We start from the raw sequence: 19,315 nt of genomic DNA, 5'->3' as shown, positions 1-19,315 counted from the left end.
CATTAATTTAATTTAATTTAAAAAACACAAACACGCATGTTTAGTGTTAAGAATACATAAAATTCTTATAAAACATAATAACAATACTCAATAAGTTATATGAATATAAATTTATTAAATTAATTTTTACAAAGTTTAATTTAATATCATTTTAGTAATTAACATGGCTGATATTGAATAATATAAAAAATAATACTACATTTAGTTGCACAAAACAATGAATATAATTGATTGAATCTGGAAAAATTAAAAAATATAATTCAATTTCACTTAAAATATAATAACTATAAAAACTATTTTCTCTTTAAAACACTAAATAATAAATGTTAATACTAATAAAATGGCATATGAAAATATGTCATTGATCTAATTAATTATTTCTGACGGTAAAGCATTTATAAAATAGCTTATAATTATTGATTATTTATTAGTCATTATAAAATTAAAAAATACTTTAAAATATTTACTTAAATCCTTATTAAGTAAACTTAAAGCCTAAAACCACTTTCGTTAATTTCTTTAAATCATAATTTAAGATTTTTAATTTTAATAAATATAATATAAATAATAAAACATATTATATATTATATCGTTTTTTATACAAAAAAAAAAATGTAATAAATATTTTTTTTCTTCCTATTTGCCTTTCTTTTGCAACTATATTATATGGGGTCGGCTATCCTGATAACACTTTCACAGGGCCTGTCCTTGATTTGTCTTTTATTCACGCCACCCACTTTCATGCCATACTTTATTTTGTCCATTCATATCTTCTTTGGTCTTCCTCTCCATATTTTTCTTATTTTTCTTTTACGTTTATTTCCATAGCTACTCTCCTAAAGACAGGACCATGCACATAACTAGTACAACAGCTACCACATCCGTTGTCCGTAAAGTACCCGTTACACCGTTGTTTCTCTGGCTATTTACTACACCAACTATGTCATTAATAATTACCTCTCGACTATTGTCAGTACGAATACTTGATATGAGTCAACATAATCTAGTCAGTTTCGAACTTCTTATACTTTTATTGGCATCCTGTATACTATATGTCACCTTGACACAAATTAATTTAAATTGCACCCTACGAAAGGCATTAGTCGTAAGAAATTTCTGATATATCGTTCTTCGGGGAAATACATACAACTGTTTTATGAGTTAATAAAATTCTGAATTATAGGACAAGTTAACAAAACAAATTTAATTTATTAACATAACATTATCTAAGTTCTAAAGTAGAATTTATCTTAGTGAGTATTTTGTTGTTTTTTCATAAAAAATAGTTTTTTTTTTTAATTTTACATTCTAATTACTAATTAGTAAATAGCAAAACCAGTGAGTGATTATTATTATTATTATTATTATTATTTATTATAAATAGTGTTGATCATTACCGTTATTATACGCGTTACGGCAGAGGCCATGGTAACCCGGAAAAATCAACAGGTCCACCAAGTCCGGCGTCGGCTTCCAAGAAGCTCATAATGACGGCCATAGCGGCCTCGTCGTTAGTTCCCAAATTAGACAACTGTTGTGGGGACGGTGTCATTATTTCACCGAGCATATTCCCTGAGTCACCTGGAATCAAAAGTATTTGGATTATAAAAAATTTTAAAATGGAATGTAGTTGAACTTTTTATACTATTAGCATTAGTAGAATTCAACAAGTTCACGCTTTCCTGGACCACGGTATACGACGAAACAGTATCACCATTGCCGCCATCGCCACCATTACTCGACAGCGTACCGGGTTCGTTGAGCATTGCCAACGGTGAATTCATAAACTGTAAACGGTCATTCTTGGACTCCTAGAAACAGCGAACAAGATAAGTCACGTGTAGAATGTACATAATAGCAATACAAATCTCATAATTACTAGAAAAACTTTTTTAACACATAAAACCCTTAACTATTTACTATTCACCTTACTTTTTATTATTTCCTAAATTTTGTTTCTTCAGGAATTTCAAAAGTATAAAATACGCCATATGGCTTATTATGTATAATTAAACCCAAATAATCACTTTTTTCGTTACTGGTAATACGATTCAAGCGCCAAGTATCAAAATATACAGACAACGCCAGTATTTTCAAGTACTTTAGAAATTTAAAACAACAAATTAAAATGTAAGTATATGAGTATTGAGATTAACTATTATTTTTAGAATATATATTATATTCATGTTTTATAGAAACATTTTTAAATTATTTTACGTGAATACGGCCTTTTCATAATATACATATTATATATAGAGAATATATATAGATAGTCCCATTATAAACAGAAAATTAGGGATACAGATGAGGAATTGGCAATATTAAGTTTCATAATATTTTGTAAATTATTTTAACTGATAAAGTTAGGTAACTCGTTAGAATCTTTCATTTATTGTAATAAAATAAATTATTATTTTGATTAATTTTTGAAATAGCTACTTCAATTAAATATTGAAATCTTATGTATTCGTTTATTTTATTGTTTTATATACCTATTCTATTTATGAATGTTAAACCATTATTCTTGCAAATGTAACAATAACTTAATAGGTATTGTTAACAGTATAGGTAATGTAAAAGCTTTTGGAAACAAATCCAATTTGTATGGATCCCTGAGCATATCGACATACCTGGTAATGAAATAGCTGATCAAGAATCTCACAACGCTATTGTCTCAATATCAACCCATACCATAAATTTCATATCATTCGCTGATGCAAAAAATAAAATTAACTATTTCATAAATAATAAATGGCTTTCTCATTGACGGAAACTTTAAAAAAATGTCAATCCATAGAAATGCCCAGAACTCAACAGAAAAGAAGAAACTATAATCAACCAACTCCGAATTGGACACCACACACAGTACACACACACACACACACCTAACGCACGGCTACTTGTTGAGTAAAGACTATGTGAATATGTGACACATGTGATGTTCTTCTAACGGCCAACCAAATTATCACTAATTGCCACAAATACAACCAGGATTCCTTATAACCTAATCTATAATTCTTATACTAATGACCTAAATATCGATGTATTCATAAAGATCGATAAAAAAAAAAAGTATTAAGTAAATGTGTGATGCCCACAAGAAATTATTGTACGTAATGAGAATTAAACAGCCTCACAATTTTGAAGTTCTGAATGTGCAAAGTAAATGAAATTATTAATATCGTCTTGAATTTCTTATATTATTATAGGTATTAAATCATTATATAAAAAAAAAAATTTTGGTTATAATCTAAAACTCTAGTGTAATTCCACTAACTAAAAGTCATATTTCAAATTTCAGTTTCACCACCAAATTTTCTTGCATCGTTATTTTTATTACAAAAATGTATACAACTATTTTTAATCTTCGATAAATACTAACTACTTCTTCTATCGTATCCTGTTGAGTATGTGGAGGAGAACTGTCGACATCACAAACTGTCTTCTTTACATCCAATGCAGTATCGACAATATGTCTACCAATTTTATTTGCTTCTATATGTGAAGTTATTAAATTTTGTATTTCTCTATTACCCAACTGTTGTTGGTTTGTAGACAATGGTTGATCTGTATAACTCTCATAATAGTTTTGAGATTGGCTCTGTGAAGAACATTCTGATTTGTTACTGCCATCAGGTTTATAATCTGCCCTAAAAATAAAATCAGCATTAAATTTAAAATCAATATTTAATTAATATTAACAGTACCTAGTTAAAATATTATTCGCGACAATAAATTCGATATCTTTAGTCCAAGGATTTCGAAAACTTTTCCATTCACTTCGTAAGTTTACAAATGTTTTATCTTTAGCCCGAAATTTATAAACCTATAGTAAACAGTTTTAAAAATTATTTTTATTTTTGAAATAAATAACTTTTGCACACATTTACCTCTGTGTCTTTTGGCGTACACTCTTGAAGTGTTGTTTTATGAATATCAACAAGTCTAGCGATATCATCTTGATGAAAGTATTCATACATGCTAGTACCTAATAATTCTTGAGGTAAAAAACCGACTATATATGTAACCCTGTGACAGTAAAAAGTGCTTAAACATACAAATATTAATTATAATTAATTATGCACGGTTTACCTTTGATCCACGGACAGAAACTTCCCATCAATTGTGTGTTTTGAAGTGAAACATGGTGGTTTTACTATGTCCGATAAAAGTGAAGAAGAAGCCAAATTATTAATAATTCTACCAACGGCTACCAAACATGATGTATTGTTGGCAGATCCAGAATCCACTCGAACGCCATTACCATCATTATCTTCATCTAATCCCAAACTCTTCCCAGATACATCCTCACAATCATTTATCTGGGTCCAGGGTTTTAAATAACCAGTACACTGAATTACACTATATCTTCTATCTAAACATATAAATAGACGCAATTATTATTAAATAATATATTATTAGTTATTACACTTCGTTCAAAAACAGGTATACATCATAATCGAATCATCTTTTTATACATCTTTTTAATTTTTTTAGTAGATGATAAATAATAAAATAGTTCGGACGTGATAAAAAAACATTTTAAATATTTGTTTAGTAAACTTTACATTAATTATAACATAATAATTTAACTTGAATATAATCGAAAAAAATTATCGCATTCTGATAGACCTATCTTACTTAATGAGTATTTATTATTATTAATTCAACTATATGGTGCTGATCTCATTATTATTTTAACTTATTACTATTCTTTTACTTACTATATTGAGTACACAATGATAAAATATACATACAAACCTGATTGAGAATACTTTGATCCAGTAGTCGTGTCTGCTTCTTCTTTTATGTCATATGTTTTACACTTCATTCGACAAAAAAATGATCTCCTAGCTCCACTACACATTTTTGATAATGTATTCATCATTTCTGCACGCACCGGTAACATTGCTGTTGGAAAAAGAATTACCTCCTGTTATATAATTTACGTAATATTTTTATTAACATCAAATAAAATAACAGAATTCAAACTTACTATTTGCATTCATATATTTATCTCTAGGACCAAAGTCTGAACAGGAAAGTTGTTCCTTTACTTTAGCTACATCTTTCGGATGAATATAATCGAATACATTATTTCCGACTAAGTCCTCCTATAAGACATTAAGGATATAAGACATTTTTATATGTTATTTTTTTATTTATTTTGTATCTAAAACCGCATACTTACTGGTATATAATTTAGAACCTGAGTCACAGATTTAGATATATATAGTATCTTTCCATGATCACAACTTACAGCGAGGACAAAACCTTCAGCAGCCTGAAAGATATTGGTATTGAAATGTTTTAACTTAAGTATTGTATTAAAAGCTGCCTTTTTGTATGGTAGTTTATCCACGTTATACGACTTAAGTATGTAGTCTGCCTAAAATGTGGTCTACAAAATATGTTCACAACAATAGACTTACAATAAAAATGTATAAATATAATGAAAAATTGTCATTACTAGTATTTAAAGTCAATATATATTTATTTTCTATGTTTAAAAAAATAAATATTATTTGGAAATATTGGTAAAACTATTGATTATACAGTTTAAATTTTAACTTGTAACTATATACATTGTAACTAAATATTAGTTATTAGTTTATTACATAAATGTAGTAGATAAATGTCAATAATTTATTTATATATATAATCAGTTTAATTCGTGTATTATTACAATCCTATAACTAATTTATATTTTATAATATCAATAAATAAAGAAAAACTTTTAAATGTAAATTATAATAACACATAGATACTAATTAATAACTAACTTCTAGTAATTTTTTAGTAAATCGTATATTTATAGAGCCAAATATACATTATAAATATCTGCTACTAAATTATAAACGTACTTGTGTGATTAAATTTTTCAAATCTTGATCAGATAAAAATGAAGGCTTATAATGACCTTCAGTATATGAATTAACAGTGCTTCGAATTGTCTTCATATGTTGCACGGCCATCCTGAGCACAGACAGTTTATCTAATTTTCGGGGCATAGTATGACACATTGGTATCATACTAGCTAGCTCAGTAATATATGAATTCATCTTATCTCTTCTACGCTTCTCGATTTCGCTGTGATTATGTCTACAATGAAGAAATATATGCAAATTAGCTGTTAATTTATACATTAATATAGTTAATAGGTAGTTATGTATTAATACATAAAACATATTTTGTCAATAGACCTCTCTGAACTAATAGTATAATTATAATATTTTTAGGATAATCCTAATTTTTAACTTAAGAATGAAATGATTACATATTGTATATATTTTTATTTGAATTTTGTAACCTTTATAAAGCAATAAAAAATGTGATCACTAAACAAATTAAAATAGATTAACAAAATATACTGAAAGATAAGAGAATAATTTATTTTTTAATGTTTTTTATAATTATACAAAATAACGTTGAGAAAAAATTTTGATTGGTGATCTTTAAATTTAAAAGTAAGAGTAAATCTTAAAATAATATTGAAAAAGTTCGATTTTCCGTTTTCACTAATGAAAAATTTAAAAAATAACGATTACCCGGTTAAATTTTTAATTTTAAGAAATGCTTTATAAAACTTTTTAAATTACTTGACTGAGCTAAAAAAATATTCAAACAAAATTTAAAAATACATATTGTTTTAAACCAAATATACGACTTTACGATACTTATTTAAAATGTAATTTTCATAGCTTTATGAAAGAAATATCCAAGGCATAATGTTTTAAAATGAAATTTACACATTACTTTTTGTTATTGTCATTTCGAACAGACCTTGAATCATCATTGTTGTCATCGTCAAAATCGCTACCGCTATATACGTATAAAAAACAAAAACAAATTAATAACTTGGTATCAATATTTAATATATATACATATTACATATTATATTAATAAAAATAAAAATTAGCTTGCTAAGCCTATGTACTAGAAGTATTCATTGGTACGTTATTTACATTATATATGTAGAAAAATATAACTAATACACTAATTATGTTCCAATAACTAAAAAGTTTGTTTAAATTACTTTTCTTATTTTTTTAATATGAATATGTTTGTTTTATTAATGATTTTAAATTATTTTAAATTGATATAATTATTAGGTAATTGAAAAATTAGACATATTTGGTATAATTTACAATTTATAAAAAAAATTGTATTAATTATTTTATTTTTGATCAATAAATTATTGGACACTATGAAAATTGTAAGCCTATTATACGTATTATTCAATACTCGGACTATCTTATTTTAATTTATTTAAGTATGTAATAAATTTATGTGTAATACATAAATAAATTAAAAGTTAGTACTTAATGATGATAAAGTTATTAATGATATTAATTTTAAAACATTAATTTATGTACAAATTAATAAGAACAATTAACGAATCAATAATTTATTAATAATCAGCCACAGTAAATTTATATCAATAAGCCATTGCTTACATAAACATTGAAACTATGCAATTACTTGTATTTGTAATTAATATATATTTCTACTATTTTACAATTATTTTAAATGACTAATACATTTATTACAAGTAGTATAAATGTAACATTAAATTAAGAAACATTTAATAAAATAAAACTAATATAACCAATCGTTCAATTGTAAGCTAATATTTAATGAAATTTTTAACTATTTGGAATTTTCCTAAAAAAAAAATACGAAATACCTATTGCATAATTACAAAACAATGGATTAACTAAGTTTAAAATCACATTAAAAGTTACATAATTGGTATTACTTAAGATATAATTAATGTAAATATTATTTAGTCTTTTATGGTGGTGAATATTTATATGCATTATCAGTACTTACTGCGCGGATCCTTTCCTTTTGTTTTTGAAATGTTCATCGCCACTCAAATCCATACTTAAGTCTGCTGTAGACGAAGCCATTCGGGAACTATTTTGCATGTTATATGAACTTCTAAAAATGTTGTATTATTTTTCTTCTTAAATTATTTACAAAACTTTTTTTTTTGGGGGGGGGGGGAATTCCACTACTTACTCCTTAATAGCTTCAGATACAGGCTGTAAATCATAATAAACAAGCTGTTCCATCGGACTATCATGACTCAAGTTATCAAAATTCATTAAATCACTATGATCGTGTAACAGATTATTACAATAGGAAGCAAATTCCGAATTTCTAGACATTTTTTTCGACTGGTTAAATTTTGTTATAAACTAAGCTTTCACGAAATAAGTGCAACGTACAACTGACACTCGTAAGTATCAGATCAAATAGTCCCAAAGAATCTCTTCTGCGAGATTTTCTAGGGGGTGGTTTTGCGCGACGTTATCGAGCCTTGCCATTGGTTGAGACAACAAGTGTTTACGTCATTTGTTAGCACGATTTCAATTATATGTATATACGAGTATATCCGAAACAAAATAAAAGAAAAAATATTGGGAATCATTTGAATAATGTTGTAGATTGTAATCTATGTGATGCATTAAAACAGTCACTCTATATTGTAAGATCTATTATAGTAAGACATATTACAATGATTATGATAAACTTATGAATAATTATTATTGTATATTAAATATTTCAATATTTTATTCTATTCATAATTTGAAACGATTTCAATTTCTTAAAATGCTTGTTATTAATAATTATGAATATAGTTTTTCTAGCAGCCCTTTTTTATAATTGTATCCGTATCTAAATAATGTGCTATCAAAGTTTTAAGTTATGAGGCGATTAACTTATATTTATAAATAAAATATTCTTAATATTTTTGTAAAAAAAATTATAAGTATGTATTGTTTATAAATACTTATTCATAATACTAAAATTAGACTTCGTAAAAATAGGTAATAGATATAGTATAGGTAACAAATTTATGAAATACAAATAAAACAAATATAATATATTAATACTAAATATTAGAAACTTTCAAATTGTTCTTCGCAAAAATAAAATGCTATGACAAAACTTTATTTTTTGTTTACAAACTACCTATACGAGGATGTCATATTACATAATTCAATATTATATTTATGTTTAAATAATTGATCGTACCGTGAATAATGTCTTTTTCTGGGCTTCATTTTGGATCCTTTTCTGAAATATTATACAAAATTAAAATTATTTATTTGTGATTATTTTGTGTAAAATGTAAATGATACCTGAAATTGCGGTAACACCTTTATAAGTTTTTGTAAAATTCAAATATAAAATCCGTTTTTAACTTGCCCTAGAGGAAATTAATAATGTCCACCCTTTTTGTCTGAACCAGAAATTGTTGCCCTTCTATTGTTACGCACACGAGGGGAAGAATACAAAACCTAAACAGTATACGCCACTAACATTATATTTTTTTTAAATATTCAGACGTAACGGATATCTACTTAACCAAATAATTAGACTGTACAGCAGGAGGTATAGGTACCTGTCAAATGCATACTAATAACTTATTTTTTTACATACAATTACTATAAACGTAATATTATATTATCTATTTAATAAGTTATTGACGATTTATACATATATATATAATATATATATTATATAATTATACAAATATTTACACTTGAATAGCAATAAAAAATTGATTCTTTATAAATGATAATTTATTAAATTAAATATACCTAAGAGAACATTTTAAATTAGTAAATTTAAACTAAAAAATAAATTATTTCATCATTAATCACTAATATTATTGTATCATATCTATTACTATTTTTAGAGGTATAAATATAGATAAAATGAGGAATTTACTATGATTGAAATTACAATTAAGCTATACTTATTAAAATTAATGTAAAAAATAAACATACTTTGTTTAACATAAAAAATTCAAAGTATTCATATTTTATAATTTTATTATTTTTGTATGAAAGTCATTATAATCACGGAAATTAACCGTTATTATACTATTTAATCTTTACAAATCACATTGTAATTATTACAATTTACAATATTATTTTTAAGTTTACCTATTAGTAATATTACGTTTCTAAAACCTATTATGATCATCAATAAATGCTTACATTACTTCAAATACTACACCATACCTACCTGTCTAAAGTTTAAAACTTGAATAGTTATTTGAATACTTAATAGAAATACATTTACATGCCTATGTGTAACGTAATATCTTACAAATAGATATTAGTAGAAGTTATTATCTAGCTATGTTTTAAATACAAGATACAGGTACCCCAAATAAATTATATATTAAAAATAAAAACAAATGGGATTCAGAGGTATATATTAATAATTGATTGTATAAAATTTCTGATATAATATGGCATATATTTAGACATAATAATATTTTATAAATTATATATACCTATTAAAGCAACGTCAGGACAATAAAAGATAATAATAATATTATATAACCAGGCCCGGATTGGTCCTGTGAACTACCGGGCAAATATAGGTGGGCTGTACAAAATCTATAAAAAAAATAATTATGTAATGATATGTATTATAACTACATTATGTAAGTAGCTATATATAAATAGGTACAAGCTGTATGACAATTGAAAACCGAATAATTGCACTCGCATACAAAACACATTTAGAACAAAAACTGAGAGGAATATAAATTATAATACAATTTGTAAATAGTTAGATTAGGTATCTATATTTAAATTTATGATAAGTTTTACCGAAACTGTAATCCATTTTTCAGATTTGGTAAAAAATAACTTACATCACTTTGTTCTTAACAATTATTGATGGAAATAATTAGATCATATATAAATCATATGTCAATTATAGATTTTAATTTAATAGATATATAACATTGGGACATTTGATTTCTTTTTTCCCCTCTCATACACTATTATGTGTAATATGATGAATCCTTCCGCTTAAATTGTGCATAGTTATCCAGTGAGTGTTTTCAAGTTAAATAAATATTTTATTGGAGACAAACAACATTGTTCATCTCGAATTATGTAACGTTAAGTTACAAAAAATAGTTAGAGTTCCCAGTTTCATTAAAAAAATGTATCCTAAACTAAAAATATATATTTATATATATGTGGGAAACTAAAGGTTCCTAACGATCAATTTGAAAGAAGCCCAATATTAATAATTTTTAGTACTTACTACTCGCTTGTAAGCATTATTTTATTTGAACACTCACTCAAGCGAGAGTTTAATTTATTGCTATAATATATTTTTGAATTTGTTTAGATATTGAAATTCTTAACTTCTTATTAGTTCATTTATATGCAATTATTTTTATTTATTTATATTAAAATTAAAATATATTATTTAAAAAAAATGCAATTATCATCTGGTTCCTACATCATTTTTGGTATGGAAACGAATCCTCGTAACACACAAATATATTTGTGTGTGAGAGAGAGAGAGTTTGTGTATATATTTTATGTAAATATAAGTATATATTTAGTATATATGTAAGTACTTGTAGTTTGGCTGAAATCGGTTACACGTATATTACATACCATACTACAAAGAATTGTTTTTCAAGTCTTAATTACCATTCAATATTAAATATTGGACATAATACCTAATACAATCTGAGTCCCGTGCCATCTACACCACACTCAATGTTAGAAAGGAACGCGTTCCTTTTCTTACATATGAACGATAAACAAGAAAGAGTTCTTATTTATATAAGGAACGTGAACGCAAATTTGCATTCCTCATATTATGAACAAAATATTATAATTCACTTTAATTTTTATGATAATAGTGTCTAGAAATTATTCAATGTTGCCGTGTTGGACGTTGGTATCACAATTACTTCACCAGTTATAGGTAAATTATAATACACTATATAGACAATGTTTACATTATATTAATAAATAATTATTAAATAATAAAATGATTTTAATCAAAGGAGAGTCTTTTGTAAAAATAACTATAAACTTCAATCATTAGATAAAACCGTTTCAACATTATTTTTAATATTTTCACTTTATTGAAAATTGTTAATATAAGACAAGTATTTAATATTAATTTCAAGTCTTTATGCTTAAATTTTTTTGAACTTTCACAAATAAATCAAATCAATTTTTATAAAAATTGAAACCTGAAATCATTAAATCATTAAAACGAAGTATTGCATAGAACCACGGTCCGTGGATTAGGAAAAATTGAACTCTTGGGTTCTTATTCCCTTAAATATGTGTATATAACAAGTATCAGGCCTGTTATGTAATCATTACTCATTACTACTCTGACTAAATATAAAAAGTTACGTAGAACTTAAAAAAATGCTTATTAAGTTTACATAAAAAATAGATTTGTTTTAATATTTTTTAAATATTAAGTGTTGAAATTATGATAATAATAAATAATATGTTATATTTTTGTTTAATGCAATAGCTTATGATTTCATAATGTTTAGAAATTGAAACAATTGGTCCATTTTCAAGAATGAAGTCATAGCTATTAAGGTGATTTAATATTTCTCAATATATTTTTTAAGGAAATTATATAGTAATATAATTTCGACTTACTATTTTAGTCTTATATTATTGATACTCAGTTTAAGGAGTCCTAAGAATTTTTATGAACTAATCCTGTTTCCGAGATCTCCTTTAAATCCCTTCATCGCGTCACTGACTCTTTAAGCACCATGCCATAAAGACCTACGTATGCGTATGCTAATACATCTTATATTCTTCTTCAAGGATAATCATTGATATTGGAGTATGTAACTAACGACCGTACTAATTACTTTTAATATTACAATTCATTGTTGTAAATGTAAAATAATATTTGTTTTATAATTTTTCATTTTTTTTTTTTTTGTGCAATTTATAGGTAAATTTTTAAAAAGTGAATAATGAATAATGCAAGTTAAAAAATATTTCCTCTCCTAAATAGTCATCGGTAACTCGTAATAGATCTTAGGCTCAAACGTGAATATTGATTTGATATTGTTAACTATTATGACTAGCCAGTCGATAACGTCTGCGTACCTACGTTTATGATTGTGCGTATACTAAATGCGAATAAATTATGCGCTACTCACCAATATAAATATATAATAAATATACATCAACAATAATAGGTATAATAATATGTCCGTTATCGTCTTCTGCGGCAACGCGTGTCGAGCAACACGAGTAAAACGTCGGTGGGGCGGCGGAAGTCGGAAATCGTATTTATATGTTTTAATTTTTTGTCTTAGATAAAAACATAATATTATTAGGTAAACAGTCTGTTGCTATAAAACCTAATAAACGGTAAATTGATCACGTTTCGTCCTGCGTGGCGAACTTATTATAAAATATAATAATATTTCGCGTGGTGCGTACACTCAATCGGTCTATGTGCACGCAATATATAATATTACACACACTCGAATATTGTGTACGGCGGCGAGAGAGGTCTTCTCCACACTCTCGTTCACTTATCTAAATCATTTTTAGTCCGCGCGCCGTGTACCGCCGTCGTCAACTCACTCATCGCAACAACAAAATAATATAATATTACATTAGTAATAAGTTTATATTATACACACATATATAATATAAATACTGTTATCGGAGAGTTATACCGCCGAGCAACCTTATCGAGTTCGTTCAAATTCGTGTTTTTATTGTGCATACATATTATATTAATATGTACATTATAAGATGTGTAAAACAAATAATAATAACGAGCGAGAGTTTGTAATGACTTATAATAAACAACTTGATAATTTGCCTACGTTCCCGGCACAAAGATAACAACGAAATAACTTATAATAACATCATAATTAGGTACAATACGCCTATATTGTAATTATTATAATTTATAAATATATATTTAAGGTATTTTATTGCATTATTATCAACTAGACATTTTTTTTTACATATTTTAAGAGTTCCGAAGCGTCTTCAATGGAAGGTCTCTTCGTTCAAGAATATACTTAAGCCACTAAATACCTACAACACTAATTACACCTATTAGAAAAATATTTTATAGATTGTGAAATAAAAAATGAATGTTAAAAAAAACATATTCTAAGAAAATAGGTAATACACAATACGTAATTATTATTTTTACAATTAGAGACTAAAGTATGTAATACAGAGATTTATACACGAAAATAAAAAAGATTTGAGTTGTAGAAGCAATCAAATGATAACCCTCTTGTAAGAACGGAATCTATATAATATAAATATCCATTATATTATACCTATGTATTCGTCAACACGATGTAAGCACAACCGGTGAATATAAAATGATGTATAATATTATTAATATACATAGATATAAGAATTAAGTAGACTGCGATATAATATGCAAGTAACCAGCATATTATATTTATTTTGTGAAACTAAAAGTGGCCAAATAAGTTTTTTGATGAAATTCGTTGTACATTATATTATATTGCATTATGACGATGATGGTTAAGTAGGGGTTGACCTTTAATCTATATGTACTTTGTGAAACATATATGAGTGTTCTCAAAAACTAAAATATTTACTAAAATATAAAAATAAATATCATTTTAAATAGAAAAGGTTAATAAAACTATGATTCTTTTTGCAGGACGCAATTTATCAACTCCGATAAAACTAAAAATTATGCAAATCAAATTAGGTAGGTACTATAGTTTAAAATAAATTAAATATTTCACCATTTCCTTATTTATTTGTATTATTAAAATTTAATTTAATACATATTTACAATAAATTTACTTCAACAACACTGTAATATGAAATAATATTATACAGATAAAAAAAGAATTAGGAAATTAATAGATACAAAAAAAATACTTAAATAATTACATAAATCGATTTTTTAATTTCCAATTTTTTTTTTTATTCTTAGATTTTTAGTTAATTTAATAAATTTATAATCTTAAAAATAATGAAAACTTATTACTATGCGAAAAATAAAGATTCAATAGACTATAGCTGTGGAAAATGTTAAAGAAATAGAAGAATTTATCGTGGAATAAATTATTTAGTCATTCATAAAAAAATTTGCTTCCAAAAATGAAGTGGCTATGAAAATTTTTTTGTACGGGATTAAAATTTTTAGTGGATTATATTAGATATCTTGTATATACAGAGAAACAGAAGTCCAACACACTCTACATATTCATAAATAATAATAATGATAATATCATACATTATATTATTAGAATTATTATATAACACACGTTTATAATTATACATAGGTATATATAAATGATAATAACTATATTTAGTACTATGAATAAAATTAAGTACCTCCGTCTACCACATAATCAAATTTAACTTACGTAACTTTAGGTATAATAGTTGTGTATAATATACCTATATAAGTAGGTACAGTTCCCGCTTAGATCGATAAACCTACATAAATTATTGGTATAATTATACGTATAAATAATGATACTCATAATAAACTTAATAAAATTGAATAATGGAAATATAAAAATAAAATAAAAAATGGAATAATTGTAAAAAGCATTATATATATATATATATATATATATATATAATATATATATATATATATATATATAAATAATAATTGATTCATCTAGAATCGGAGACACGAAACAAATAATTATATATAAAAAATACATTTCTATCTCATATAGTATAAAAAACTTATACTTTAAAATCTATGCCTTATAATAACAGTAATATTATTATTTATTACTATTGAGACAATGTTTTTTACGTTCAGACGTAATTAAGTGCTCCCAGTTCAAAGTTCACGCGATTTTTATTATTATTTTATCACAATTATCTCATTAAATACATCGGCAATAAGTCACCCTAGTCACAGTATTTCTTTCGATTGATAAATAATAACTTAGACAACGCACGATGGTCCGTTGACGTGTGTCGTGTGCACATATTAATATTAAAATAAATATTACGGTGTCACGGCTTCAGATTGTCGTATTAATTATTATAATACGTTTTCATTTCACCATTCATGCGCGTCCGGGCACGACTTATCTATACGGTCGTCTGTCACCGCGAGCGTCGAATACTTTTCTACACATACCTATATTTATGTTCATTCTCCGTTCATAATTATAAAAATATAAATATCTAACATTTATGCAAATGAGATTTCAATGCACTAATCATTTTTTTTTCTATCGGCAACTATAGGAGATATTTGATGCTTATGCTCGTTTTGGTATAAAATATCTATTTCATGTCTTGTTGAATAAAATAATATACATTGCGAAATTTATTTAGAAATTTTGGAATACCTTTTTTTAATTTTACAGCATTTTTAAATTAAAAAAAAAAATGGAAATGTATTTTATATGTAACTTTAAATTTAAAAAAATAGTTGTTTCAAGATAATGAAATTTCGTATGGCATATTATACTTATTTTTTATAAAAACATAAGCTAATTTAATACAATTAGAATATAATTATTTTAAATTTGTTGTATTACTTTTCTGAATTCCTATTGAGATTAAAATAATTATTAGGTGGCTATTAAAATATAGTGATGTAGTACTATATAGTATGGTATAATAAAATTAAAATTATAGTTTAATTGTTGTTGATTTTATAGTTCAAAATAATTGATAATTGTATGCTCATTCGCTCGTTAAATAATAACATTTTAGTAACCAATGTGTTAATAATATAATAATATGACAAACTTCGATAAACTGCTAATTTCACTTAGACGTCTCGATAGTAAACTCCTTATTCGGAGAGCCAAATAAACGAAACCTGTAAGGCTGTAAAGCGTCATAGACATCAGATCCATTTACAATGTATTAACTATAGGACTTAAGAACTACAATGAAAAAAAATGATAATACTTTAACACAATATATATTTTACATTAAATAACTCAACAGCGTGATGGCACTATAATACCAGTGGAGATATTATTATCTTTGCCGCATTCGTTTCCAGAGTCAAGCATAGTATCATGGTTAGTCGTGATTACTTCGGGTGCCTGTTTGTAGCTGTAAGTTATAACTCATAGACTGCGACCTGTCTATAGCGTCTACACTCACCTTGTCGCCTCGTAGACGTTATTCGTATAGCTAATAGCCACCGCCTACTGTGGAGGTAGGCATGCGAGCGAAAAGTATAGAAGGGTCTAGTTTTTTGGGGATGAATCCAAATGCAGACGATATAATATAATGTTTTATTATAATATATTATGTATGATATGGACAGAGGACACACACGGCGACAAAGAAATTATTATCCGATGCAAATCCGCATGCACACTATTTAGTGTTTCCAGCTGCGTGCATGTACGCGTACTGTCCGTTTTATATTGGAGGTTACATGCAACTGAATCCACTGCGTCCGTTATTAATCCGTTATTGTTGTGTATAGATAGTAGGAACCTCTCTATGTTATACTTACCTTTATTGAAAATTGTAATGTGTACACGGTGCGTTACGTATCGTATAATAATAATAATTGATATCGACTGATCGCAACAAAATAATTGGACAAACGGCTGCAGTTGTACATACAACGGACTTATATACCTACCTATTATTTTATATTATTATTTATTATTAAGTTTTTTTCCGAGTGTTATTTTGTTTTCCTGTGCAGCAGCGTTTTCCTCTTTTTGATCCGTTTTCTTCACAAGACAGCACATAATAATTACGTGATTTTTATTGACAACACAATATATATTTACTATACAATATATACTTACGCCATACAATGTATATTATATAATATAAGCGCTGCGAAAACTGAAAATTATAGATATAGAACATCGGACACAATATGTACCTATATACCTATACGTCCTACATTAAACAGGATGTCTCCCTGTTTTTTGTGTTTATCCCCTTCGAGCGTCGATGACTTCATTTCTAATTAATTTTTTTCTATAGTATGATAATTAAAATATTGTTTACCTACTCTATAACTACGTTCTTTTTTTTGCAATTTTTACCGTTTATCGTTAGCCCTCCTTTAGTAGCTGCATTGAGGCCCTTAGACCCTTAAATTCGAAGTACTGGTTAGTGCACTATTTTTACTGTTTTCGTCCTACATATAAATCTGTATATTTATATCAATAATTAGATTACCCCCCCCCACCACCACCACCACCACCCACCACCACCACCACCACCACCATCGAGAAAATTATGTTTTCCAACGTATATCCCCCCTTGACAAAATCTTAAATACGCCACTGCAGTAAATGAGTATAGATATTAGTGGACGAATGTATATAAGGAAACGACAAGACGTTGAAACACCCTGCACATCATAATATTGACATATTGATATATATATTATATAATATCTAGTTTGGTGCGACTTTGACGGACTCGTAAGGCGAAAAAAAAAAGGAAGCACGCGCGATGGCGACAACCGACGAACGTATATATGCACCTACTATATAATACTATATTATAGTAATAAGTGACTCGACGTTGTCGTTCGGTGGTCAGGTGGAAAAATAACGAGCGCTAATTTCCAAGTAGGTATATACCTATACAGTGTGCGGACTCATTTCGAGTTTCGTCGCACGAAGAAAAAAAAAACAAAAACATTTACCTTGTGCGCTATATACACTGTAGCCGTAATGATATAATGATATATAATAATACGTCGCGAGTATCGTAATTACTTATTATACCAAACGGCAAACACGTTGGCCGCGAGAAGCCTTAGCTATGTGGCAGGATACAATGTTAGTACCCACACCGCTGCTGAATACTATTTTAACCTGCGCTATTAACATTAATTGTCAGAAATTAATTGCAAAAATGGCCGACGTTCTATATTATATTATTATGTGTATACAATTGCAGTAGACGTATTATATAGTGTTGCTTACAACAACGGTTGTTCCAACTCATTACTGATTATTAATTAACGTTTAACAAAACAAAACATTATCACAAGTGCAGTCTTGGCGGTGTGTACAGCCGTCAAAGCTATAACAAACAACAATATGCTTTTACACGGTTTATGAGCACAATAAAGGTAATGAAGAGGGCAGTTAATATATAATATATAATATATTATATAATAAAAATTGTATTCGAATACAATTGCAACTCGCCACTACGAAGGTTTCGTCAAAAAAGAGTTGCAAGACCGAAAACCGTAACAATCGATGTTTACATAATAGGTATAATTATGTATATATTATTGTTGTATGTCAACAGTGGCAGGTAGGTACTTCAGACGAATAAGACGTATTGTTTTATAAGTTGAATTTGTGGCGGTTGCCTGTGGTGGTGGTGGTGACTGGTGATCGTCACCAAACTTACTAAACAAACGACGTATACACCAGACCGTACGGCGACAGCGGTGGTACATTATAAATCCTCGTTTTGCATTTTAAACAATAAACCGTACAAAGTAATCATTTACCATTCAAATTCTGATTATTGAGATTTTCGAT

The 19,315-nt window shown here is 26.7% G+C and overlaps 1 protein-coding gene across 5 annotated transcripts; it reads right to left on the bottom strand.

Annotated features, from left to right (window-relative positions):
• Positions 1-95: 95 nt before the first annotated feature.
• On the bottom strand, positions 96-13,428 carry LOC114127116 (protein cycle). Of its 5 annotated transcripts, XM_050204614.1 has the most exons (16): positions 12,986-13,428; positions 9,153-9,311; positions 9,046-9,087; positions 7,834-7,944; positions 6,757-6,822; positions 5,865-6,102; positions 5,192-5,284; positions 4,997-5,114; positions 4,762-4,911; positions 4,093-4,375; positions 3,891-4,029; positions 3,708-3,826; positions 3,383-3,650; positions 1,646-1,811; positions 1,398-1,581; positions 96-237 (listed from the first exon to the last, which is right to left on the bottom strand). In XM_050204614.1, the coding sequence occupies exons 3-15, from the start codon at positions 9,072-9,074 to the stop codon at positions 1,412-1,414; spliced, it is 1,950 nt and encodes a 649-aa protein (XP_050060571.1). In that variant the 5' UTR covers positions 9,075-9,087; positions 9,153-9,311; positions 12,986-13,428; the 3' UTR covers positions 96-237; positions 1,398-1,411. The 5 variants fall into 5 exon arrangements, with proteins under 5 accessions (XP_050060571.1, XP_050060568.1, XP_050060574.1 ...); XM_050204611.1 differs by lacking the exon at positions 9,153-9,311; XM_050204617.1 differs by lacking the exons at positions 9,046-9,087; positions 9,153-9,311.
• Between the last annotated feature and the right edge of the window lie 5,887 nt (positions 13,429-19,315).

This window comes from Aphis gossypii, chromosome 1, assembly GCF_020184175.1.
Source record: "Aphis gossypii isolate Hap1 chromosome 1, ASM2018417v2, whole genome shotgun sequence".
NCBI lineage: Eukaryota > Metazoa > Arthropoda > Insecta > Hemiptera > Aphididae > Aphis > Aphis gossypii.
This window is presented reverse-complemented; position numbering and strand designations above follow the sequence as displayed.